This window comes from Rattus rattus, chromosome 11, assembly GCF_011064425.1.
Source record: "Rattus rattus isolate New Zealand chromosome 11, Rrattus_CSIRO_v1, whole genome shotgun sequence".
NCBI classification, from domain to species: domain Eukaryota; kingdom Metazoa; phylum Chordata; class Mammalia; order Rodentia; family Muridae; genus Rattus; species Rattus rattus.
Genome location: NC_046164.1, coordinates 1,227,572 through 1,254,283, shown reverse-complemented (window position 1 = coordinate 1,254,283; position 26,712 = coordinate 1,227,572). Strand labels below are relative to the sequence as shown.

Below are 26,712 nucleotides of genomic sequence, written 5' to 3'. Positions count from 1 at the left end.
AATAAAGAAAACACATAGTTAGGCTATTAGGGAATTTTAAAAATTAGGGATTTGAATAGGAAATACAGAGGCAAGTGTCACCAACAGAATGCAGGAGGTGAAAAAGAGAATCTCTGGTTTCGAAGGTACAATAAAAAAAATGGATACATTGCTCAAAGACAATATTAAGTTGTAAAACTGCTGACACAAACATCCTAGAAATCTGGGACAGTATAAAAAATAACTAAGAATATTAGGTAAAGAAGAATTACAGCTCAAAGGCCCAGAAAATATTTTCAACAAAATCGTACAAGAAAAATTTCCTAACCTAAAGAAGGACATAACTACAAAGGTACAAGAAGCTTAGAGACAACAAACAGGTTGGGTCAGAAGAGAAAGATCCTTGACACATAATAATCGAAACAATAAGCATACAGAACAAATCAAGAATATTAAAAACTGCATGAGGAAAAGTCATGTAACAGTTAAGGCCTACCTATTAAAATTGCATCTGACTTCTCAGTAAAAATTCTAATATCCAGAAGGGTCTGGACACATGTGCTGCAGACTCTAAGAACACATGCCAGTCCAGGCCCCTATATCCAGAAAATCTTTCAATCACCATAGGTTGAGAAAACAAAATATCTTGTGACAAAGTTAAATTTAAACAATAACTATCTACAAGTTCAATTGTGCAGAAAGTACTAGAAGGAAAAACTCATACATTGGGAGATTAACTACAAATATGGAAGTGGGAAATAAATGATCTCACACCAGAAAAATCAAATGAAGGAAATTACACACACACACACACACACACACACACACACACACACACACATACTACTACTACTACTACTACTACTACTATTACTACTACCACTACTAATACTAATACTAATACTACCACTACCAACAACAGCAGCAAAATAACTGGAGTCAACAGTCATTAGTCATTGATATCTCTCAATATCTCAGGTCTTAATTCCCCAGTAAAAACAAACTTACTAACAGAATGAAAAACAGGATTTGTTCTCCACTGTATCAAGAACAAACCTCAACATCAAGGATTGAAATTTCCAATGGGAAAACATTTGGAAAAAGATATTCCAAGCAAATGGTCTTTGGGGGGACTTTTGGAATTCACTCAGGATGATATTCTAGAGTTCTATCCATTTGCCTTCAAATTTAATGATGTCTTTGTTGATCTCTCCTGAGAGACATAGCCAGAATACAGCAAATACATAGGCGAATGCCATCATTAAACCACTGAACTGAGAACGTGACCCTCATTGAAGGAATCTTAGAATGGACTGAAAGAGCTTGAAGGGGCTTGAGACCCCATATGAAGAACAATGCCAACCAACCAGAGCTTCCAGGGACTAAGCCACTACCCAAAGACTATACATGGACTGACCCTGGGCTCCAACCTCATAGGTAGCAATGAATAGCCTAGTAAGAGCACCAGTGGAAGGGGAAGGACTTGGTCCTGCCTAGACTGAACCCCAGGTGAACATGATTGTTGGGGGGAGGGCGGTAATGGGGGGAGGATTGAGAGGGAAACACCCATAAAGAAGGGGAGGGGTTAGGGGGATGTTGGCCTAGAAACCGGGAAAGGGACTAACAATCGAAATGTAAATAAGAAATAGCCAAGTTAATAAAGATGAAAAAAAAAAAAGCCAAGAAGTATTGCATTGTGTGGGTGTACTACATTTTCTTCATCCATTCTTCAGTTGAGGGACATCTGGGTCATTTACAATATCTGGCTATTACAAATAAAGTTGCTATAAACATACTTGAAGAAAGGCACTAGCAAGGATGCTTGAATTTCACTTAGAAGGTGCAATTAAAGTCATAGGAGGCGGATAGGGGAGGGAAATAAGTGGGAGAGAGGATGAGGGGGTGATTGGGAGGTTCAGGACTAGATAACAGGAGGGACAGGAGGATAGCCAGATGGCCATAAGAATGAACAGAAATCTGCAACTGACTAGGGTGGGTAGGTGGGGAAACCTCTGGAACATGAAAAAGACCTGGGACAGAGGAGGTACTCAAGAACTAATGTAGGTTACCTTAGCTGGGGGCTTACAGCAGTGGGGATATGGAACTTGAAGAGGCCACTTTCTGTAGCTAGGCAGGAACCCCAGTGAACCAACAGAGACACCAACACACCCAAAAAAGTTTCCACCCAAAATGTATCCTGTCTAAGGTAATCCAGGTTCAGGAGAAGGAGCAGAGACTGAGGGAATGGCCAACTAGTAACTGACCCAACTTGAAACCCATCCCAATGACAATCACCAATCCCTGACACTATTAATGATACTCTGTTGTTCTTGCAGACAGGAGTCTAGCATGGCTTTCCTCTAAGAGACTCCATGAAGCATCTGACTCAGAAGAATGCAGAAATCCAAAACCAAATAGTGGATGGAGCTTGGGGTTTCTTATAAAAGAATTGGTGAATAAAGGTGGCCCCAAAGGGGATAAAAATTCCACAAGAACACCAACAGAATCAACATAGTCCTCTGGGGCTCTCAGAGAATGAATCACTAACCAAAGAGCATACAGAGGCTAGACCTAACACCCCTTGCCCCTACACATGTGTAGCAGGTGGGCAGCTTTGTCTTCATGTTGGCCTTAAACAACTGGAGCAAGGGCTATCCCAAAGCTGTTGCCTGTTTGTGGTATATGTTCCTCTAGCTGATCTGAATTGTTCAGTGGGAAAGGATGCTTCTAGCCCCACAGAGACTTGATACACCAGGATGGGGGAATATACAGAGGAGGCCCACTCTCTCCGAGGAGAAGGGGAAAGTGTTAGGGGAGGGAGGACAGTGAGCAGGATGTGAAATGAACAACTAAAAATAAAATGATAAAAAGAAAGACTAACTACTAGAAGAAGAGGAATATGAAGGAGGAGGAAAAGGAGGAAGAGGATGAGGAGAAGAAGAAGAGAAAGAGGAGGAGGGGAGGAAGAGGTAGAAGGGAAGGAGGAGGAGGAGGAGGAAGAACACACTTTAGATTAAAGTATATTTTCTAGACTGGAGAGAAGGCTCCGTGGATGAAGTGCCTGCTGTACAATGTGAGGACTCGGGTGTGAATCTACAGCACACACATAAGCTGGCAGCTCGGGCATGCCCCTGTAATCCCAGTTCTTTGGAGTTGGATCCCAGAGCAAACTGCCTAGCTAGGACAACCAGGTAGAATGGACTATCTCCAGGTTCAAGAAAAGACGTTGTCTCAGTAAAGAGGATGCAGAGCAGTCAGCGAATGTCGGTCGCAACATCTACCCCTGTCCTTCGCATCTACACACACATGCATGCCCATTGCACGCATGCATGCCCACACATGTGCTAACATGAAGAAACATATGCACGCACACCATACACACAAGCAAAGAACATGTTTTTTTTCTTTTTGAAATTTTTTTTAAAAAATCTATTTATAAACTACAAAATCAAAATAATGAAAAAAATCCCTGTTTCAGAGGACTCGCATTATTTTTTTCAGAAAATATTTGAGAAAAGCAAATAAATTATCACCAGGAAGTTTGTCCTTTACAAAGCATGCCTTATACACAGTAGGTGAAAAGAGACCAGAAGAAACCATGACCATGAGGTGGGAATCACTAAATCAAAGAAAGGTCCACCTTTAGAATTCTTCTTAGAGATCTAGGCAGAGGAAAGGAAAGGTCCTGAGGCTATGCTGGCTGGACAAACCTGTGATCATAAAGATTTCAAACAGGAGCTGAGCTCTGAGGTCAGAAGTGGTGAAGTTCCCTGCCCTGCCCCCCCCCTCCCCGGAGGCCCACATAGTACCATCCTTTCAGGCTTCCTCCTTCCTCCTGAATAAGGAGAATTTCCATTCTACTGGTCAAGAACAGGCACTCCACATTCTTCCATGTTTTGTTCCTGTGCCTTCCTTCCCCACTTCACAACTCTTTGTACTCTGTCTTGGCACTGGAGAGTCGTCTTTTCAAACCTTTGCCATGACCCCAACCTCCTGAGTCCATGGTGCACTCTCCTCTCCTCTGCCCTGACTCAAACCCTTCTGCTCTCTCTCTCTTTTTTTTTATGAAGTCCTTTGCACCTTCTTCATGTTGAGAGTAGCTTTCTTTTTCTGCACCCTGTAAATTCTCATAGTGAGAAACAATCGTTATGTTCTGCTCAATCTTGTATTTATCATTTCGTTGGCTTATTTCCTTAATCTGATTATTCTAGAGTTTTATTTCTGTGCCTCTAGGCTCCTGCCTCTAGGATTTCCTTCACTTCTAAGCCTCTGTCCCTTCTCACTGTGTCCAAGTTTCTCTAAAATAGTAATTTCAAACCCCTGGCCTTCTCATTCCACATATGCTTTTCACATTCACTTAGAGATTAAATATTGAGGTAACTTCTACTTCCTAAACTTTATTTGAATTTGTATACATATCTGTAGAATCTTTGGACTATGGTAGCTCTTTTGTTCTTTAACTTTTAATCATAACTAATGTTCAAAACATTCTGCCTTGCTGTTTGTTTATTCTTTCCTGTTTTTACTTCTGTGGTGTTTTTTCTCTTCTGAACATTTCAGATCCACAGCCTGTTTAAATCTCTCCTTATTGTGCCCATAAGAATTTTGAGAGAGCTGATAATGTCACTTTAAGAGAGGTTGACACTTTAACACTGTTCTCCACAGACTGAGCTCCTTCCACATTATAACCCCATTTACGCACAGAGGCATATGACCTATTCCTGCATTCATTTCCTTCTACAGGTCCGAGGATAGGAAGCAATTATTCTCCTGCTTCCACATTAGGCACCAATATTATTTGAGTTTTTTTGTTGATTTTGTTTTTTAATTATTTTAAATCCTTTTTAAAAATCCAGTCGTTATCCCCCTCCCAGTCCACACTCCATCAGTTCCTTATCCCATTCCTCCTCCACTCTCTCCAAGTTCATGTCCTCACCCTACCCCACCAGGCCTCCCTACTCTCTGGGGCCTTGAGTCTCTTGAGGGTTAGGTGCATCTTCTCTTACTGAAGCCAGACCCGACAGTCCCCTGCTCTATATGTGTCAGGGGTCTCATATCAGCTGGTGTATGCTGCCTGGTTGGTGGCTCAGTGTGTGAGAGATCCTGAGGCTCCACGTTAGTTGAGACTGCTGGTCTTCCTACGAGGTTGGCCTCCTCCTCAGCTTCTTCCAGCCTTTACCTAATTCAACCACAGAGGTCCCTGGCTTCTGTCCAATGGTTGGGTGTAAGTATTTGTCTCAGTCAGATGCTTTTTGGACCTCTTGGAGGGCAGCCATGCTTGGCTCCTGTCTGTAAGCACACCATAGCCTCAGTAATAGTGTAAGGCCTTGGAGCCTCCCCTTGAGCTGGCACCAACATTATTTCAAAGGGACCTTAGAAGTTGTATCTCTCCACTACTTAGCCACCTTATTGCCTTTTTCTACAATTCTTTTTCTCTCACTAGGATTCCAGTCACTGGTGAGTTCTCTATTTTAAACACTATCTGGAGTTGGGCTGTTTCTCTTTACATACAAGGATTCCACCACATTCCAATATCTCCTGCAAGAATGTCTTCATTTGCCAGCCTCTTAGAGTCATTATCAATATAAAATGCATATTTAAAATCCTCTAAACCTAAAATTCCTTCTCTGCTCAAATATTTACTTTTAGAATTTTCAGTAATTTCAAGTACCATCAGACATGGTTAGTAGCTACAATATTTCACAGTAAAATGTGAAAGTTCTTCAACAAGAAATCCAGTTAGAAAATGACTCTTACAAAGAAGAGGAGGAAGAGGAAGAGGAGAAGGAAAAACAGAAAAAAGAAAAATATTAAAAATCATTTTAATTGTTAGTAATGTTATGATAATTGAAGGGAAAATAGACTGAGGATCATGACCACGAAATGTAGAGGTTATGCTAATCACTCCTTTTGATTGCTTATATGAGTTCATTTTACACTTCAGATATGTTTCCATTAAACAGTATGTATTTTATGCAACTATTCAAAAGTGTGGTACTTCTGAATAGTACGTGCACACCCAGATAACTCTATGTTGTGTTGATTCCGTGGGTGCTGCTTCTTCTTCTTCTTCTTCTTCTTCTTCTTCTTCTTCTTCTTCTTCTTCTTCTTCTTCTTCTTCTTCTTCTTCTTCTTCTTCTTCTTCTTCTTCTTCTTCTTCTTCTTCTTCTCTGTCTTCCCTCCCCCCCTCCCCCCCTTCTCTCTCTCTCATACTTGGTCTCATACTTGGATTTGAGAGGAGATCATGGCTAAAGGGAGTGAAGGAGGAATTGCACAAGAAAGTATTTCGGGGTGGACTCGACCAAAGACATTGTATGCATGAACATAATATCTCAAAAGTAAGAAAACATATCACATCAAAGGTGGCTTAAATAAACGCTTTGAATTTGAACTTGGTTTATGGATAGATGCAAACAATTTAATGAAAAACAAACAATACAAAACGATCAAATCAAACTTCAGTCAAAAATCTTGCAGACTTACACAAATGTGCAAGGAACATCCAAAATATTTTGACCAAATACTATGAACAGTGGCTAACTAGTTCTAGCCAAACTTCTGCAATACTAACCATAAGCAGAGTAGAAATCATTCCTTCTCTCTGGGAGGCATAAGTAGTTAAATTGGATTTTGAGTTCATAAAGACTCTCAGGGGAGGAGACAAAGAAACTTGCTAAGCAGCAGATTGCCTTCCATAGTTGGGTAACTAACCTAAAGGTCTGGTTATCCCTTTTGCTTCATGACTCATTATAAATGAATTGAGTTAAAGAACCTTCTCTAGAATGCCCTACCCTGTTCTCATTCATCACTGGTGCTCAGAAGCCCTGTGTGACTTCCTATTCTAATTGACTAAGCAACTCATTAATTACTGTAAAGCTAGATTTATTGTTGTTATTGTTGTTATTTTTTTACTCATAAAAAAATCAGTTGAGTACCTTTTTCTTACTTTTTATGACCTCCATGGACAAATTCATGATAACATAATAAGGAAACAACTGAGAGCCCAGAAGAACTTCTTATAATGAGATTCTGAATTTGGAAAAGCAAATCAACTGCTCCATTACACATCTGGGCAGGGAAAAGGGGGACCCTGGAGTACATGTTGATGGCATTCCTGAAGGGGGCCCTGGAGAACGGCCGTGATGGCATTCTTTTATTTATTTATTTTTTGTAATCTTTTATTTATTTTTACACTTCAGATTTTATTCCCCCAAACTGGTCTACCCTCTGTTTGTTCCACATTCCATACCTCTCCCCAGTGCCCATATCTCCACCAGGATGTCCACACCCCTGGGGACATCTAAACTCCCTGGGACCTCCAGTCTCTTAAGGGTTAGGTACATCTTCTTTTGGCTGAATCCAGACCCAGCAGCCCTCTGCTGTATATGTGTTGGGGGCCTCATCTCAGCTGCTGTATGCTGCCTGGTTGGTGATCCAATGTCTGAGAGATCTCGGGGGTCCTGTTTAATTGAGACTTCTGGTCCTCCTAGAGGGTTGCCCTCCTCCTCAGCTTCCCCCAGCTTTTCCCTAAGTCAAGAGAAAAGCCTACTTCACAGTAGACAGGAAACACAGTGATCAGTTTGAGCTGATGTGAATAAGCTCTAACAGGAAGCTAGAGAAAGGTCTCACCTCTTTTTTTTTTTTTCTGGTCTATTTTTTTCCTTTTATTGGATATTTTTTATTTACATTTCAAATGTTACTCCCTTTCCTGGTTTCCTGGACATAAGCCCCCTATCCCATGCCCCTCCTCTTCTTCTATAAGGGTGTTCCCCTCCCCATCCACCCTCTTAACCCCCACAACATTCCCCTACATTGTGGGGGTCCAGTCTTGGCAGGATCATGGGCTTCTGGAAGGTGTCATCTTATCTAGACACTCATAGTAAGCAAATCCACGCTCTCCTCTGATTCTCAGATGTGGAGACCCTAGAATGTCTTTTGATTTAGGAATAATGCCCCTGTTATGTAACTATAAATAGGCTGAGTATTATCTTAGTTTTAAATTTACTTAAAATATGTAGGATTATATTTTGTAATAAAAAATAAAAAACAAAAAGACTATCACCATAATAATTTTGAACGTCCACATATTTTCTTCAGCATACAAAATTTCAAGACTGTATGATGTTAGGTGATTGTAAGAAGAGAATTTGAGTTTAGGGAAAGAGAATTTTACTTTTCCTCCTCTTATTCTTATTTTTTAAATAGACTAACAGATTATGATTTATATAAATAAAATCAAATTATAATTCTCAAGACCTTTAATTTTAATTTTAACAAAGTCTCTGGGAAACCGGGAAAAGGAATAACATTTGAAATATACATAAAAAACAATAAATAAAAAAACAAAAACAAACAAATAAAAGAATATGCAACACACACACATAATAAGTCTGATAACCTCCCCCAAAGCGATTCTCAGCATTCATTCACTGACACACAGTTCACACTGGAAAGAATTCTCTCAGAGTGAGTACTTAATTACACACACACACACACGCACACACACACACACACACACAAGAAAAAGAAAGAAAAAGGTCAAATGGCTAAAAGAAAGCAAAGGGAAAAATCTAGTACAGCTAAATTGCCACCAATATTTATACAAGAGTTGTGTTTTCTCCCCCTAAAAAATTATATTTAGAGTACATATAATATACACTACTATATAAATTAAGTTACCAAAGAGTAATTGAAGACAAATGACATTTTAAAAAGGTACAGCTTTTTAAAAATGGCCCCATATGTTCTCAACTTTGAAACATGAAGAACCTTATTTTCCCCAAGGATTTCATTTAGGAAAATGGATTTTTTTTTGATATAATGGAGTTCTGTGCATTCAACATAAAGCATGATCCAGCAACAACTATGAATCTTCATAGTTTTGTGTTTTGTATTTCCTATATAATTTACCATAATAACATGAATCACTCCTTTGTTGGAGACTTTACTCAGAATTTCCCAGGACAGGAATTGGACAGAAATTAATTTCCTATTTGCAACAATTCTTAGAATTTATGTAAAACCTTTGTCTGAAACAAAACCACAAAATTAGCATTTCACTGCTCAGCGAGTTTAAATAGCTGCGGAGCAAACTTCTCAGCCATCTTCTTGATCATCTCCCAGCTTCTCTCACCCTACTCTTGGGTTCAAGGTATTGTGATTATATACAGAAAAAACATGCAATGATCTCATAAATCGAACTTCTTCTTCTCAATTACAGCGTATTTACAATATCTTCTATCTGTCTATAAACTATTGATACTTTGTTACAGTATTCCAAGAGCTTAAAACTGCCTTTTCAGTTTAATACCTTCTCAGAGGTTGACAGAGATCACTAAAGTTTTGTATAAATCAATTTACCTTTGATAATTTTTGTAACTAAAATATTGCATAATAAAAATCATAGCAAATGCTTTTAAAAGTAATTGGCTGGATAAACAATATTAGCTGAGAGAATTTCCACAAAGAATCAAAGAATAGAATGTTTCAAGTTGATTTACATGGAAGACACTTTTTCAACGAATTTCAGATTTAAGCAAATTCCTATTGGGTTTTCTTTCTTTCTTTTTTTTCTTTTTCTTTTTTTTTTTTTGGCCCACTTTGCAAATGTGGTGATTCGAAAAGAAGTGTTCTTTCTAATTGTTTTTAAAGACTTTCTCTCCCATCTTAGAAACAATGGCATATTAAATATCAAATTATTTTTAGACAGTAAGTAAAAATAATGGAAATTTGGTGTTTCTGAATGACATAAGATCTAAGAAAGGGCGGGAGAGATGGCTCAACATGTATAGACATTTACCACAGAGGCAGGCACTGGCGTTTCATCCTCTGGCTTCATATGTTAGAAGGAAGAACTGACTTTAAGTCCTGACCTCTCAAGTTCTTCTCTGACATATACACACATATGCTGTGGCCATACAAAGGATCAGAGAGAAAGGATTAGGGGTAAGAATAAATAAATATAATTTAAAATTAAAAGAATTAAGATGACAAGAGTGATAAACACTCATTTTGCTCGCATAACTAAGCATCTTATGCTTTTGGAGCTATCATGTATCAAGCTGATTTACTCTTACCATAATAATTACTCCTTTGTTGAACGGTCAAGGAAAAAATTATGAAGACAAGTTCTAACTTTTTCTCGCTCCTTTTTCAACACAGATCTTAGCAACCATGAAACTTCTTATCCTCACCTGCCTCGTGGCTGCTGCTCTTGCTCTGCCTGTGAGTATAGTGAATAATACATTCTGCCCTCTTGTTAGAAATGGTCTGCTACCTGTTCACACCTGAGACCCCTACAGGGAAAACCCCTAAGTACGTCATGATCGCTCACAACTGTAGTCAGAATTAGGAATAGATTATGATATCACATTTTGATCACATTATGCAATCTGTCCAAATCTAAAACTCCAAGTCACATGTCCTACTAGAAATTGAATAAAATCACAATGAAAACAGCAAATAAAAGTAAGAAAGAAGTAACACGTTGTCTAGTTGTAAATATCATGGCAGGAGGTAATGAGGCTCACTTCCCTCATATAGCACATAAATGGCCTTCTAAGCATTTCAGAGGCATATGATATTTCTTTACCAAGTATGACAAAGAGACTTTTATTCCAGAATATTCTACATAATCAAATTCTCATTTCAGGTGCCTTGAATCAGAATGATTTTCCAAGGAGTAGAAAACCCATACACCAAAAAAAAAGTGTTGTACCTGTAGATGTCATCATTTAACTAAATTCAGCAGTTATTTTTACTGTCAATTGTATATTTAAATAATTATGTAGTATACTTGAGGATAAAATGCAATTATGACAAAAATTTAGTTAGGATACTACACACTTTGCCCCCTAATTAGTATAATGTTTTAAAACTATTTTTAAATCTCATATACTATAAATTCTCCAGAAAACTAAAATATTATTTAGAATCAATTAAAACTAACTGAAGAGTTTTACATTTAGGCATTTTACATGGTTTTCTCGGTTCTCTGCCAAAATTTCAAGATGACGCATAAACTATATTTCCCCATATCTGTCAATAAAATAATTATTTCTTCTTGTATTCTGACAAATTTTAATATTATTGTTAAAGATTTTTCTTACATAGCAATTTCAGGTAATGTGTGTTATTGATATTTTGACTGTTTAGTATTAGGCTTTAAATTCCTCTCTTACTTTTCAGAGAGTTCATCGTAGAAATGCAGTCAGCAGTCAAGTAAGTACTGTATTCTGCTCTTCAAGAACTTTCTCTAATCATGGGACTCAAAAGAGATAAAGTCCATCTTTATTTCCCAGTAAAATAGACACTTGCTCCATTTCCGGGGGTGGCGGTGGTGGTGGTGGTGGTATCATTTCAGTGAAAATATTAATACATACAAGATGAATTATATTAACCATACTTTTTATAAAAGAGCACATGGGGTCAGGGAGTTGACTCGGCAGGTAAATGTGGATACCATGCAATTGTAGAGTGAGTTCCCAGTCCCGGGAGCCCAAGTTAGAAAGGGAAACACCAATCTTCAATCCGTAAGGTTGTCCCTTGTCCTCCACACATGTACCATGGCATGAAAATGCCCACTTACGCACACACACACACACACACACACACACACAGCACATACACTCTCACACACAAGAAAGAACTATTTCAAGTACTTATTCACAAAGAATCGCAAAATAGATTATGTAAACATATTAATATATTCTCTTCCATTTACTGTTTGTGACTCTAAATCTGCTCTAATTTTACATAGTGAATCGTGAATTATCTCTACAATAGTGACTGCAACAGGCATTAAGCCACCATTCTTTCCAGTATATGGACTAATGCCGTCATCATTTATTCTTTGCAGACTCAGCAAGAGCATAGCAGCAGTGAGGTAAGCAACCTGCACAGGGAGCCACACCCACACTCCTCCGAACTCCTCAGTCCTTCAGTCAGCCATCTTAGATGTGGAATGTCTTCTGCATGTAGTTTTATAGATCTTCAAAAGTACCCAAGTGTTCAGATCCCTGGACTACCCTCTCAATTCTGTCTTGATTCAATTGATATGCAAGTCTTTGTTGGACATATTAGAAAACCGACGCTTTGCAGGTTTAATAAAACAGGAACCAGTTAAGGTTTCTCTTTAGATTTTTGACATAGTGTGTAAAACTTAAATTAGAGGTTTACCTTTTACCTAAGAATCTATTGATTTACTCAAATAAATTAAGAACTTAGATTCCTCTGGGGAACAAATTTAGTGTGTGTGTGTGTGTGTGTGTGTGTGTGTGTGTGTGTGTGTGTGTGTGTGTTGTGTGTGTTTAGAAATTCACCCTCCTATAAATGGAATGATATGTTTCAGCACATGGGCATGCTTAGTGGTCAGCCTATCATTTTATACTTCAAATTTTAATTCCCATAGGAACAGGAAATTGTTAAACAACCAAAGTATCTCAGCCTTAATGAGGTAAGTGTTTCCAGTTCTTAGCACACAAACGTACTCTTAGAGGAACACTGATTCCTTTTAGGTTAACCTGCAAAGTAGCAGGCTTCATTATACGATTTCCACGCATGTACCACTATACGTTGTCCTCAACAAATGGATAAAACAAAGCATATTTCACTTGTAAAAACAATTTTTCCTTGAATTGATAACCCTTTTCATTCATTAAAGAGTAGATTTTAGTTTTAATTTATGCCCAAAACGTTGCTTCTGACAAAAATACTTGTCTTTTCTTTCTGTTTAGCAGTTCAAATTTCCATGCTCACATATATGATATTCTGGGAGCATGAATGAGTCTCACATGTGTTTCAGCTCTTAAAAATGTTACTTATTTGTTGAATATAAGGGTATCAAATCCCAGTGGAATCACATTATTTAAAAGACTAAATAATGGCTAACTCAACCTTGTCTAAATGAGTTTTTAGCATAAGTATATTTATTTATTTTTTGATATTTTAATATAATTACATTATTTCCCCTTCTCTTTCCTCTCTTCAAATCTTCTCTAGTAGCTGTCCCCACTCTTCTTTCTTCATTAATTGATACATACATACATACATATATGCATATGTATGTACATACATATGTATGTAATACATACATATATTCTTAAGTATGTAAGTACAATGTACTCAAGGGGAATATATTATATGTATGTATGTTTGTAGTGCTGATCACTTGGTATTGGATAAGCAATCATTGTGCTCTTCCCTGGGAAAGACTATTTCTCATTCTCTTGGCATTGCATAATTGTCTGTGGTTCCTTGTGTACGGTTGAGGCCTCTTGGGTCTTCAACTGTCCATGTTAACATCTCTATTATCAGAAGCCACACCCATACTCATCAGCACGACTGCCCAAACCTGAGCTGAACTGGCACAAGACTGAGAAGTAGACTTAAGATAGGACAGAATGACTCCGTGGAGTATAGTGCAGAGTTAACATGGATACTCAAGTATTAATTCAATATACCTCACAACTGATCATTAAACAAATGTCTGGCAAAGACAATAAAAATCACGTAAGACTAGTTTGAAAATATTTAAGAGTTCATTTACTTATAGCACATGCAAAGGTAGAATAGTGAAAAAACACGTAAGTTTAGAATAGATATGACAAGAAACACTGGGACGTTAATGGAAAATACATTGATTTTTAGATTTGCAATAGGAAGTGATGACTTGTGGGACTTGATTACAGATTTCCATTAGTTATGTCCTTTCTGCTAATACTGTTTTCTTTCTTTTCTAATGAAAAGGAATTCGTCAACAACCTGAACAGAGTAAGACATATCTATAAATTTTAAACTATTGTTAAAATCTGTGACTTAAATTTGTGTTATACATGTTAAACTTTGCTTTTACAGCAGAGAGAGCTTCTGACAGAACAGGATAATGAAATCAAGGTACTAATGTTTTACACAAAATAATGTGACAAAATATGAATTTACATAGCCTAAGAGCACTTTTGTCTCTACTGCCTATGGCATTGCACTGTCATTAAACCTGTCAATCACACATTCAAAATGACTAAGGGATTCTATTGATACCTTGGAGGGCTTCTGGTTTTATGGACTTAAATAACAACCATGATGAAGTAAGATATACATACCATGTAATGACTAAAGGAATAAATGCATTTACAGTATAGTCCATAATTTTCATGTACTGTGAAGGCTGAAAGAAAGCATTGGCAGGGATGATTAAAAGTGTGACATATTGCCCAAGCACAGTTTACATCGTGAAACTTCAGTATTCTTTCACTGATCACAGCCTTTAAGCTTGACTGATTGTTTACTCATTTTTATAAAAAGTCAGTATTAAAAGAGCCTACACTTCTCAAAATGATTAAGCTCAAGGGTGTGAAATTTTTTTAAAAATTTATTTAATGACTAAAACCTTTTCTTACAGATAACTATGGACTCATCAGCTGAGGTAAAGCTCTTTGCTTTAAATCTACTCCACTGAGTAATAGGGGAAAAACACATAATAAAGTTACCTTCTCCAAAGGAGAGAATAATTCGGATAGTTCTCCAAATATCTCTAATACCTAGGAAGAAAAGATACTGTTACAGGTTTGCTGGAATTAGGTAGATGACAGGCCAATCCTGATATTTTTGAACTTCAGTTCTGGGGAGGAAGGTGTCTTTCTACTACTCTGGTGCCAAAACCTGGGCACAGGATATTAAGCAGAAAAAAATAATTTCTTAAGTATTTATGCTCCCTTGAGGCACGCTCTACTCAAGTCCATTTTTATTTATTATGTGCTTTTTATACAGTGTTTCTCCTCAATGTTCAGAAGTCAAGTTAAAAGAAAACAAAAGGTTGCACTGCTCACAGATACATTAATATGTCCATAGTCACTCGCAAAGTAGAACTCAAAAGATTTGACTTAGTCTCTGAAATGCAAATTACAAATGGCAAGACTTCAGTTTAGCGTGTTTTGTTTGTTTCCCTCGATTCTGAGAAACTGTCCTGGGTTTTTAGTTTTTGCTAGCATCTATCTACTTGAGTTGGTAGCAGTTAGTTTTGAGTGAGTGTTTGTCGTGAAAAACAATATAAAAATCCTTGTTTCTTTTCCTTAGGAACAAGCAATGGCAAGTGCTCAGGTGAGGCTGTCATTTTCAGGAACCACACAATATTCGTTGCACATATTTTTTAACTATGCCAAAGGGTATATGATTTGAATCTAATTTATTCAAATCGTATTCCCACGAGACTGTTATTATTAATATTTTATGTTTATTCATACCAAGTTTGGCCAAAGTATATGGGAATAAACACTGACCCTGTCTTAGATAACCTTGCAGGATACTATTCTTTTAATTTTCATTGTATCAAAAAGTAAATTTTGCATTTATAAAATGATTGTTGTTTAAATGGATAAGAATGATTGTTTAGATCTTTCTTGCTTCCTGAGTTATTAGTTTCCTTCATATAATTTTCAAGTAAAATTTATAAGAAAATACCTTACATTGGCCATGAATCCTTTTGCATAGATGTTTCAACACTAAAATAACCCTTCCTGAGCCATGGAATTGTTTTCTTCAAATTCTAAACCCTTCTGGAGGTCATGACGCTCATTTTCTTCCTCTTCACAGGAAGATTCCTCCTCAAGCAGCTCATCAAGCGAGGTAAAGACTCCGTTTTCACTCCAAGGTCCAATCCGTTAACTGGGAGATATCTGTCAACAGTTGCACGATATGTACCTACAACATAAGATCCCCTTGCCTTCGATTCTCTAAATGTGACATTATATTGATTTTAGTATGAAATTATCATCCAAAAAATATAAGAAAGCCACTACTTGTCAAAGATAAATTCAAAGATTATTTCTGGGCCATGTGCAGTGTCCTCCTTTTGATTATTTATTTTATATTTAGTGTCCTTCTTGGTCATTTTCAGATTTTTTTTTAATGGATCTTGAGCTTTTTAAGTGATAACTTCCGAATGAACTGTATGTATGTCTTAGGTTGAGTATACAAGTCACTCGGATGTAGATTGTGCTGACTCTGAGGTAGGATAAGTAGTATCCAGTCATTGCCTCTCGCCAACATAGGAAAAGAACCGTAGACAGAGAAGATGCTGGATTCAATGCTTTGGTTTTTCTGAGTGAAATTTCTGGTATCAAAATAAATATAGGACAAGGGGATAGTTATATTTTGTACAGGTTATTTCTGTCTGTCACAGCATTCTGAGTAATGTCCAAGGAAAGTAGTGACAAGAAGACAAGGAGTATAAGCATAAAGTGCAACTCAAATCAGCAACTTCATCGTGTCATCCAGCAGCTTTTGTCTTAAGATGGGTTTAGAGCAGTAATTCAGTAATACAGTGTTTGCTTTATCACTATAACAACTCAAATGAGACTATGTCCTAACTATAAATCTTTATTTTCCTCATTTTGTTAGGAATCCGAGGATGCTATTCCCAGTGCTACTGAGGTAGGATATATTTGCTATATTTAAAATAAGTTAACAATACGCTATTCTTAACCTAGGTTCAAAAAAGTATAATCAGCCAACCTTCACATAGCTGCCTCCTTTTTTTTTTTATTTTAGCAGAAAAACATTGCAAACAAAGAAATACTCAACCAATGCACCCTGGTAAGACTTCAGTGAATCTGTCAAAAGCAAAGGGTCAAGCAATGAGTGAGAACATTATATTACTGCTCTATCTCCTTGATTTCAGCCTGAGTTGCACTATGTAGTCTCATGAAATCTAATGGCCAATCGCCAACGTCTAAAGTTAAACTAACAGCATCTATCCTAGGTTTTAGATTCTTTCATTTCAGCTAAAGACTTTAATGTGTCATGGTTTGTCACCTTTGAATCTGAATGACACTCTCCCTAAATGGTGACATGTTAATTTGTCAAACAACCTCCAGTTGAAGCTGCGCTTTCAACCACTCTGATGCATTCACTGGGTCTTATGAAAACAAACATTAAATTACTATTAATGTGTTAGCAGTAACACATGGCAATCCCTACATAAATTTAAATTAGCTGTAGAAACATTTTAACTTGGCTCATGAAGCACTCTAAATTCTTTGTAAAACCTAATTTTTAAAGTAAGAAAAGCAAATAGAATTTTCTATCCTATGGTTATCCAGCCTGAGAGATATTGCAAATGTAAATGACTTAGCGATATCTGCATTATGATTTGAATTAAAGCAAATTTTTATAGAAAACTTTTAACGATTATAAAAGAAATAAATTTGTGACAAAAGGGGTACTAATATATGATTAATAATTTGTCTACCCTTAGTCACAGAAAAAGACAATACAATTTTACTATCTAAAACTACGGAATTATATACAGAAAATTGAGAAAAAATTTTTTTTTTATTTTACACAGGAACAGCTTCAGAGACAGATCAAGTACAGCCAACTTCTCCAGGTAACATGTTATTCATTATAACACAACTCCATATTACAGTATAGAAATAAAGTAAATGATTTTACTTTTCTCTGAGGCATATTTATTCTAGCTCTAACATAAGTAATAATTAGCCAATTATTGACCTGAATATCAACATGTAAGTTTACCCTTTCTACTTTTTCCTGAGGCAGAGTTCAAGCTTATTAATTTTGTAATATAAACATGACATTAAAAGATCAGGGAGAGAAATTCAAGATATTATTATACACTCTGCAGTGAACGTGGGCTTCTCAAGGCTGAGCTAAATTTAAACATATTTAGTTGCTAGAAGAATTAACATTTGTGAAGTCTATGTTAAATATTATTCCAATATAAATACTATTTCAATCAATACACTAAAAAGACACTTATTTTTCTTCCTTAGCAAGCTTCTCTGGCTCAGGTGAGATGTTTTACCAAATATAAATTATTTTAATATTTATCAAATATTATGCCAAAACAAATTATGTGTCAATTGATATACTAAAAGGAGGATTATTTTTCCTCCTTAGCAAGCTTCCCTGGCTCAGGTGAGTTTTTTAGTAAATCTATATTATTTTAATATTTGTCAAATATTATGTCATTACAAATTATGTGTCAATCAATTTACCAAAATGAAACTTATTTTTCTTCTTTAGCAAGCTTCCTTGGCCCAGGTAATTTTTTTTACTAAATATAAATTATTTAAATATTTCTCATAATTATGCCAATACAAAACCTATGTCAATATACTAAGAGACACTTATTTTTCTTCCTTAGCAAGCTCTCCTGACCCAGGTAAGATTTTTTACTAAATGAATATTATTTTAATTTATCGCAAATACATATTTTATGTCAATCAATATACTAAAAGGAGACTTACTTTTTTCTTTTTCAGCAACCTTCCCTGGCACAGGTAAGACTTTTTAAAACCAAATCTAAATTATTTTAATTCATCACAAATATGATACCAATACAAATTCTATGCCGATCAATATACTAAAGTACTAAAGGAGACTTATTTTCCTTTTTAGCAAGCTGCCCTGGCACAGGTAAGATTTATTTTTTTAACTACATCTAAATTATTTTACTTTATTTCAAATACTATACCAGTGCAAATTCTTTATCAATCACTATACTAAAGAATGCTATTTTCCTTTTTAGCAAGCTTCCCTGGCACAGGTATGATTTACTTTTTACTCAACCTTTTTTAATATTTCTCAAACACTATGCCAATACATATTCTATGCCAATCAGTATACTAAAGAATGCTATTTTTCTTCTTTAGCAAGCTTCCCTGGCACAGGTAAGACTTTATTTTATCTAAATCTAAATTATTTTAATTTATCTCAAATACTATGCTAGTACAAATTCTATGTCAATCGATAAGCTAACCTACTAAATGAGGTTTATTTTTCTTCTTTAGCAAGCTTCCCTGGCACAGGTAAGATATTTTTTTTTTACTAACCTTATTTTAATGTATCTCAAATACTATGCCAATGCAAATTCTATGTCAATCAATATACTAAAGGAAACTTATTTTCTTTTTTAGCAAGCTTCCCTGGCACAGGTAAGATTTTGTTACTAAATATAAATTATTTTAATATTTCCATTATGTTTTACACAATCATGATATCCATATTGTTGCTCTAGTTTTGGGGTTGCTTACATTTAGAATAAATCTGCAAACAACATTTATGTCACCAATATAAAAATCATTGCCTTGCTCAGAAATTAGCTGGTCACAGCATTTTGGTGTCCTAGCTATGCATGCCAGGTTCTATAACACACTTAACAGATTTTAGAAGCATCCTGGTTTTGCACAGGATTGTCATGCTAGTTCATAGTGCTTGTTACAATCTCTAAATAAAACCAAGTGCACACACCAATTGTTGACTATTCTTAAATGAATAAAATCAATTTACTAAAAGAAAAAAATTTACCTTTAGTAATCTGTCTTTGCCCAAGTGAGATAAATAAGTAAATTCAAAATATTTTAATGTTTATGTTATGTGTTACACTTTTACAACATATGCTTTTTTTTTTTTTAACACAGAAACATCATCCAAGACTGAGCCAGGTCTACTATCCAAATATGGTAACATTTTAATTTACATTTACCAAAGAAAATATTAATAGTGTTACAAATAAGTATGGAAAGAAAATATAGACTTAGAGAATTTATATACTCTTATTTATTCCAGAGAATAAAATTTATTCGCTATTTATTTTTCTATACTAGAGCAAACGTACCCTTAGCTGACATTTATGCACTCTAAATATAAAGTATTTAGATTTTTTCAGTAATCTGAGCATAGAATTAGTAATGTGTACAAATTTCTTTGATAGTGTACAGTCAATTACTTGGATGTAGAGATCCAAATTACTTGGATGTACAAGTTTCTTTGGATGGTTCATCGTAGCGAGCACTGTTGTATGCTGTCAGATATCTCACTAATCTAGAATATATTTTCTTTAATACAGGAACAACCTTACAGGATGAATGCATACAGCCAAGTTCAGATGGTAGTATTTTTTCTTTATTATGAGATATTAATGTCATATTAAGTCTTTGCTTAAAATACCTTCATATTCTTGAATAGATTCTTCTCTCTGTGTCTGTGTCTTTCTGTCTCTCTCTTTCTCTCTCTGACTCTCTGTCTGTCTTTGTCTCTACCTCTCTCTGTCTCGTTTGCTCCCTGTCTGTCTCTGTCACTGTCTCTCTTTCTCTGTCCCTGTCTGTCTCTGTCTCTCTTTGTCTCTGTCTCTCTGTCTCTGTCTCTCTCTCTCATAACTTTGAGCACAAAAAGGCTAATCTCACCGTATGCATATCTTGTCCCCTTTGGGCAGTACATTTATAATCACAAGCGCTATGTAGGGACACTATCTATAGTTGCATTTATTTCTGTCAACACTTATTTTATTGTCACACAACTATACCTGTAGATTTCTAATTGTCAAACTGAATGTGGTTTAGGAATGCTGTGTTCAGTTTTACTCATGTTCCCTTAATCAGGAGATGTTCTTTTTGACGCACTATTCTTTAAAGAGACCATCTAGACTGACTCTAGATTCTGGAGGGATTGTGACAAAACCCTCCAACTTTCTATTTTGTCACCTATAAGGTGAATTTATCAGTCATCCAGAGTGGATACTGTCTGCTGTACTCTGTACGCCATTGGTTCTAAAGTGTCTCTGAAATTAAAGATGAAATCAGTTCCTACCAAACAGGTATTGCATAGCAGTTCTGACTCGGGCTAACCACTAGACAATTGCATACCAAGTGTGGAGTTTTCTAACAGGAACTCACAACTTAATGTGTTGGTGATCGCCAGGGATGATTCTGTGTCTTATAGAAAAGAAATGTCAGTGGATAATTAAACAGCAGGATAATTAAAAACCAAGGGTCAGTTCCATAATCACTAAAGAATCTCAAGGACAATTTATTTTGTCCTTACAGTGTTAATAGATCCTAAAAGGTAATTCTGATATTCTTTTCTCTTTCCAGAGACATCCTATGAGTGTAGTGGATCAGGTAAAGCCTCATCTTTGGTGTGTGTGTGTGTGTGTGTGTGTGTGTGTGTGTGTGTGTGTGTGTGTGAGTGTGTGTGTGAGTGTGTGACAGAGAGAGAGAGAGAGAGAGAGAGAGTGAGTGCATATGTAACGATTCCATAAATAGTCTATTATGTATATTGGTATATGCATATTGGTTATACACATATTCATTCCAGAATTTCCTAGCTGTTGGCTACTGACAGGGTCTCCAGCGACAGTTCTGGTCTTTGCTGTGAAAGATCTAAGTTGCCAAATGAAAATGAGGGACTAATTCTTTAGTCATCTCTGAATGACAATAGTCTCCGTTCAAGTTTCTAACTTTAAGTTATAAAAATCCCAATTTGATACCCTATTGTCCAAATGCAGTTCTGCCATGGAAAGAATTTAGATTCCCTATCTACATGTACACTGTGTCTCACTTGTGGGAAATGAATATGTCTGTCGATTTCCATCTCCCCCAATTCCCACGTCTTTATGTTTCTAGTGCTTGCATACGCCTCTACTTTTAGAAGAAGTTGGTTTGCCTTCCAGTCTGAGACTGCGGGCCATTGACGGCTTCCCTTCTATGTCTCACATAGAACAGTCTAATACTGAAAGGAATGTGTAGAAGAGTGATGGAATTTTCTTTCTAGGAATATGATTCTGGCTAAATTTAAGATTTTAAATACTGTAGCAATTAATCAGCTTCGTAATGTCTCATCGGCTTGTCTCTTGTTGCCTTCGTTGCCTCTTGAATGCTCCAATCCCTTTCAGTGCTCACAGTAAAAGCAAATTAGAGGCAGTCATTTGTTTTACTCAAAGTGTAACGGATGTGTTAGATTCAACCTTCCATACAACTTTTAAAAGACGATGTAAATGGACACAGATAGATTTTATTATTTATAATTTTGGTACAGTAATTTACTCTCTGTGGTGCCCAGTTATATTTGACTTACAAAAATTGTTTTTTTCTCCCTCTCCACCAAGGCCCAGTTCTCTGTTCAGGTCAGTTGCTTTATTATTTAGCTTCATTTTATTCATGTGTATCAATAAGAAAGGTAGAAATTTTAATATATAGTTTTTGTTTTATTATTTATATAAATGTTCACAAAAAAATTTGAGATGTTTTCAACTTTATTCCTGGATTCATAAAATATAACTTCCACTTATATATAGATAATATATAGATAATACAGATAATATAATATTTAAATATTATATATTCCAATATTATTCCAATAATAGAATATCCAATATTATGTATTCCAATTATATATATGTATATACATATATATATATATATGAATAGTTCAATGTTTCAGAATGAAATATATGTTTTTATATCCCAAACTAGTTCTTGGAAATGGCACCAAACTAACATTCAGAGAATTATTTTCTGCCAAATAGACATTCAGGGGAAAACTATATTGACCTTGGATAAAGGACCCTTCTTTTGATATCAAAGTTCTTAAGGGAACTAAAACAGATTTCATTTAGCAAAATTAATTTTTGTAGTTAAAATATCAACAAGTTCTAATTAAGAGCTAGAGAGACTCATGCTATTATCTGGGGGGCGGGGCTCAGATAATCATGACTGTGGAGAACTCTGGTCCTTGGGATTCGGTTGTCAATAGTGACCTTGTGAAGTGAATGTGACCCAGCTCCTCAGAGACACTAACAGCAATTGCTCACACAGTTTGTTTTGTTTTCCCTCCAGTCTTTCCCACAGCTCTCCCAATATGGCGCCTATCCCCTTTGGCTTTACTTTCCACAAGACATGCAGTACCTTACCCCCGAAACTGTTCTTAACACCTTCAAGCCCATTGCCCCCAAGGATGCTGAGAACACCAATGTGTGGTGGTAAGTTTATGAAAATTAATGAACACTGACACATTGAGGTTAACAAAGGAAGCAATGAACCTTAAGGAATATCTGTAAGAAAATATTTAGAATAAAAATGACAAGTCAGTGATGAATGCATGCTTTCTAGTTTCTGAGACTCAAAATCCCTGCTCAGTAACACAAAGAGCAGAATTCTACAGTTAGTGAGACACATTTTAATGATGGAAACAAAAACATCTGCTGACACACAGTAAACACAGTACTTTGGTTTTACTACTCTCTAAGCACTTTCCTTCTGTGCTTTGGTTTTACTAATCTCTAAGCACTCTCCTTCTGTGTATGCATATGATTAATATAAATACTATGTGTGTGAAAAAAAGCACTTATCTAAGCATGTGCCCATCCTGAATTCAACTCCTGGCCTTTTGCTCATTTGAAATACTATGGTAATACTTTTTTCCCTTATCCTTAAGGTGATCAATTTTAGTAATTTTTTTTGTCAAGAAAATATTATAAAAACAGATACTTAATAAGTAACCATCATTCTTCTCATTAAAAATTTACTATTGAATAAATTCATCTAATGATGTTAATAATTTTTTTTCCCTCAGAGGTATTAAGACAACTCTCAGGAACTCCACAGTTATACCACTTGGTGAGTTTACAAACCCTCCATCCTACTACCATTTGAAATTTGAGTTTTCCTAATTATGTATTTAAATAGCAACCTAATATTTCCCAGTATAAATTATAATAATAGAAAATTCCTATACAAGTATATGCGAATGTTTCATGGAATAGTGCCTCTGAGGCATGAAATAGCAAGATCATATTCTTTAAGATAATACAGTAGGAATCAATATCAAGTTATACAGTAAAACTAAATGTGTTTTAATTACCTTAGCCACTGTCCCTTCTCTCTCCCCCTCCCTGCCCATGTGTTTGTGTGTGTGTGTGTGTGTGTGTGTGTGTGTGTGTGTGTGTATGTGTATGTGTATGTGTGTATGTGATGGTCCTTAATTTTTCCCCAAAAGATCACATTAATAAAAATGATAATCTTCTGGCCTATGTGACACTTTTATTATATTTTCCTGATTGTATCTATAAAAATAACACAAAGAGTTATAGATTAATAACAAATTCTGTGCAAGTCAAAATAAAGCAGGAGCGATGTCTATATTTAGTAGAGAAACAAAAGTTAACTAGCATGCTAGTGTAATATAAAAATAAAATGACTAGCAAATTGTATAAAATCAAAACAATTTCTCTCCCTTCACAAAGGGGCATAATATAGCTAACCATATATATTTTCATCTCTACTTACAGATGTGACTGGAACCTCCATTCTCCATCCTCTTCATGTCTCTCCGTCCATCCTATGGAGCCTGCATCTTCCCTAAAAGCTTAACTGCTGCTTTAGAGTAGAAAAAAATCTCACATAGAGGGCTATGATTCATCTTCAGTTGTCTACTACACATTAGATAGCATAGCACCCTTCCTTAGGCTAACTTTCCCTAGAGAGATTCTTTTTTCTAAATTCCAGTTGCATCATCTGAGCAGAGAGAATCAAGGTCTTTAACAAGTTTCTATTATGGAAAATTTGTTTTAAAAGTCTTTCAATGGATTCCTCTGAAAATGTCATCATTTTGGGTAATTGTGTGCAGTAACTGAGATCACCTTTCTCCTATTTTCAATAAATCACATTTTAAGGCACAAATTGTGTTTTCTGGCTTTGATTGGGTATTTTCGTAATTTTGTGGAGTGTTTGGGTGTGTGAAATTCTGTTTAAGCTAATTTTTATGGCATTTTAGTATTTTAAGGTCAATTCCACTTGGTGCTGAAAGTCAGAGAAGATATTTGCAAGCCATATACAGCATCTTTCGCTTAAAGTTTTTTTCATAGAATATCTATCATACAGGGACACAGAATTACACAGCAGTGAGTGAGTAATGGGGTGCTGGGAATTTGAACCTGGTTATTCTTTACTCTTGGCAACTGAATAGATTTGAGGCAAATTCACAATCCTACGTGACAAATAACTAAAAAATAACCATACAAGAGAAAACGCATCAACTTAATCCAAGATTACTAATAGGACAGACAGGTATATTTTCTCAATTTAAACTTCAGTGCAAAACCAGATTAAATCTGTCCATGAAACTGTTGACTGAAGTGAGATCATTTAGTTGTAAGATAAACCAAATTTCATCTCTTTCCTCATATTTTAAATCAATTTGGAAAAAAATAGGTTTACAAGATTGTTGTGTGTAAAACAAACACTAGGAACTTTACTTTTAAATACCCACAATTAAATTCTGCATTGCCTGCAAAAAAAGTGGCTATGGTGGCCTCCTTCAACTTTTCATGATCCCTCATCATCCTCTGGGAAGACAGCAGAGAGCAGAATTGAATTATCACATGACTCTTTGCCATTTCTCTGTCCAGTCTTTAACACTCCCTGACCTTTACCCAGGAGTGGAGTGCACTGTTAATTTGCAATTAACTACAGGAGACATGATTTCCAGTGACTCACTTTCTATCTTTTGACTCTGTGCATCAGGGGTAATAAAGCAGTCTTTTATATCCATTCAAACTATACACTGCAATCTGAGCAACATGGGAAGTTAACCAGGGATGGTGTACACTCTTCCTAGAATTAACAGAGTCAAAAGTCTCAGCAACATCTATTACTCAACTCAAAGAAACCCTGTCACAAACCGCAGCTCTTCAGAGAGTTCTCCATACTGAGTAGGAAGGTGAACCAACATTGATCTAAGACTCTGTAAGATGATGAAATAATTCCTTCTCCAAGTAAAAACCTCCCAACTTAGAGGTAAACAACAAACATTAGACTAAGAAATATCTTCTAATTGCAGGATCCTCCCTATAGAACCTGATTTTCAGAATTCAAGCGATATAAATATGCAATAGACTCGTATTGGAACCTGAGGATAGAGAGCCACATGAGTCTCTTTAATAGTAGTTTTAGCTAGAATCTGCTTACCATTCATGGATATTTCTATAATCTATGTGAGTCTCATGGTGGTGTTGGCATTAAATGCTTCCGAGAGAAACAATAATGAGTTTTATGTGCTATAATTTCTATTCTAACCATTTCTCTGCAATGCTTATCACTATTAAAAGAGACGTAATAGTATGTTATGAGTATTTTCCTTGAAAATGACTTCTCTATTTAATACCATATATTCCGATGCAGTAGATTTGATCATTGATGTCTTACTCTCCTAAATGTCTCCTAAGACCTGGAAAGTTTGGGAACTCAAGTGTCATAATATCTGTGACCTGTATGAAACTCTAATCTTAAAAAACATTCTAAGCATCAGTGTAGATTTTCAGTCAGTTCTAAAAGCAATGAAGACTTGATTCACATACAGGACTAAAGGCACAGACAGGAAAAAGCACAGAAGAAGAGATAAGGTTTTACTTATATATTTTATATAGGTGCTAGAATATTCCATTTATAGGCTGTGTACTCTCTTCTAGTCTGCATTTGAGTTACAGCCATAGAACGTTGTTTATATACAATCCATTTACATTATTTTAGGTGGCAGGAGCTCATTTGTTTCAATTATAGTCTAATTTTTCATTGTCTGTACTCAATTTATCCAAAGGATTATTAAATCATTCTTTTGCAAATTTTACTTTGAGAGATCTATAAATCTATTGCTCAGGCCACTGGTGCATATTTTAGTTAAACACAGATAGCCATTTGTCTATTGATGGTTATTTTAGCTTTATCATACATTAGTCAGGCTTCTGAAACATGCAAACCCATCCATGTACTTATCAGGAAAATCAAGTTTTAGCAATGGACATTTCTTAGGCAATCTAAGACTTCCCTCCAAATACTTACTTATTCTCAATATCTGCCCTGGTTCCTTGCCTCACTCCCTTAAATAATTTCTAGTTGCTCTGGCTTGTCTTCAGTATCACAGTAGTTCATTTATCCTAAC

General features: G+C 35.8%; 1 protein-coding gene across 1 annotated transcript; it reads left to right on the top strand.

Annotated features, from left to right (window-relative positions):
• Window positions 1-9,081: 9,081 nt before the first annotated feature.
• Window positions 9,082-24,455, top strand: Csn1s1 (casein alpha s1). Its single transcript, XM_032917070.1, has 29 exons — window positions 9,082-9,130; window positions 10,141-10,203; window positions 11,167-11,199; window positions 11,837-11,863; window positions 12,389-12,433; window positions 13,726-13,749; window positions 13,834-13,872; window positions 14,378-14,401; window positions 15,052-15,075; window positions 15,568-15,600; window positions 16,375-16,407; window positions 16,525-16,569; window positions 17,321-17,362; window positions 17,769-17,786; window positions 17,896-17,913; window positions 18,022-18,039; window positions 18,143-18,160; window positions 18,261-18,278; window positions 18,397-18,414; window positions 18,527-18,544; window positions 18,651-18,668; window positions 18,789-18,806; window positions 19,419-19,460; window positions 19,847-19,888; window positions 20,871-20,897; window positions 21,884-21,901; window positions 22,614-22,756; window positions 23,350-23,393; window positions 24,065-24,455. Coding segments are annotated over exons 2-28 (855 nt in total). The 5' UTR covers window positions 9,082-9,130; window positions 10,141-10,152; the 3' UTR covers window positions 23,351-23,393; window positions 24,065-24,455.
• The last annotated feature ends 2,257 nt before the right edge of the window (window positions 24,456-26,712 follow it).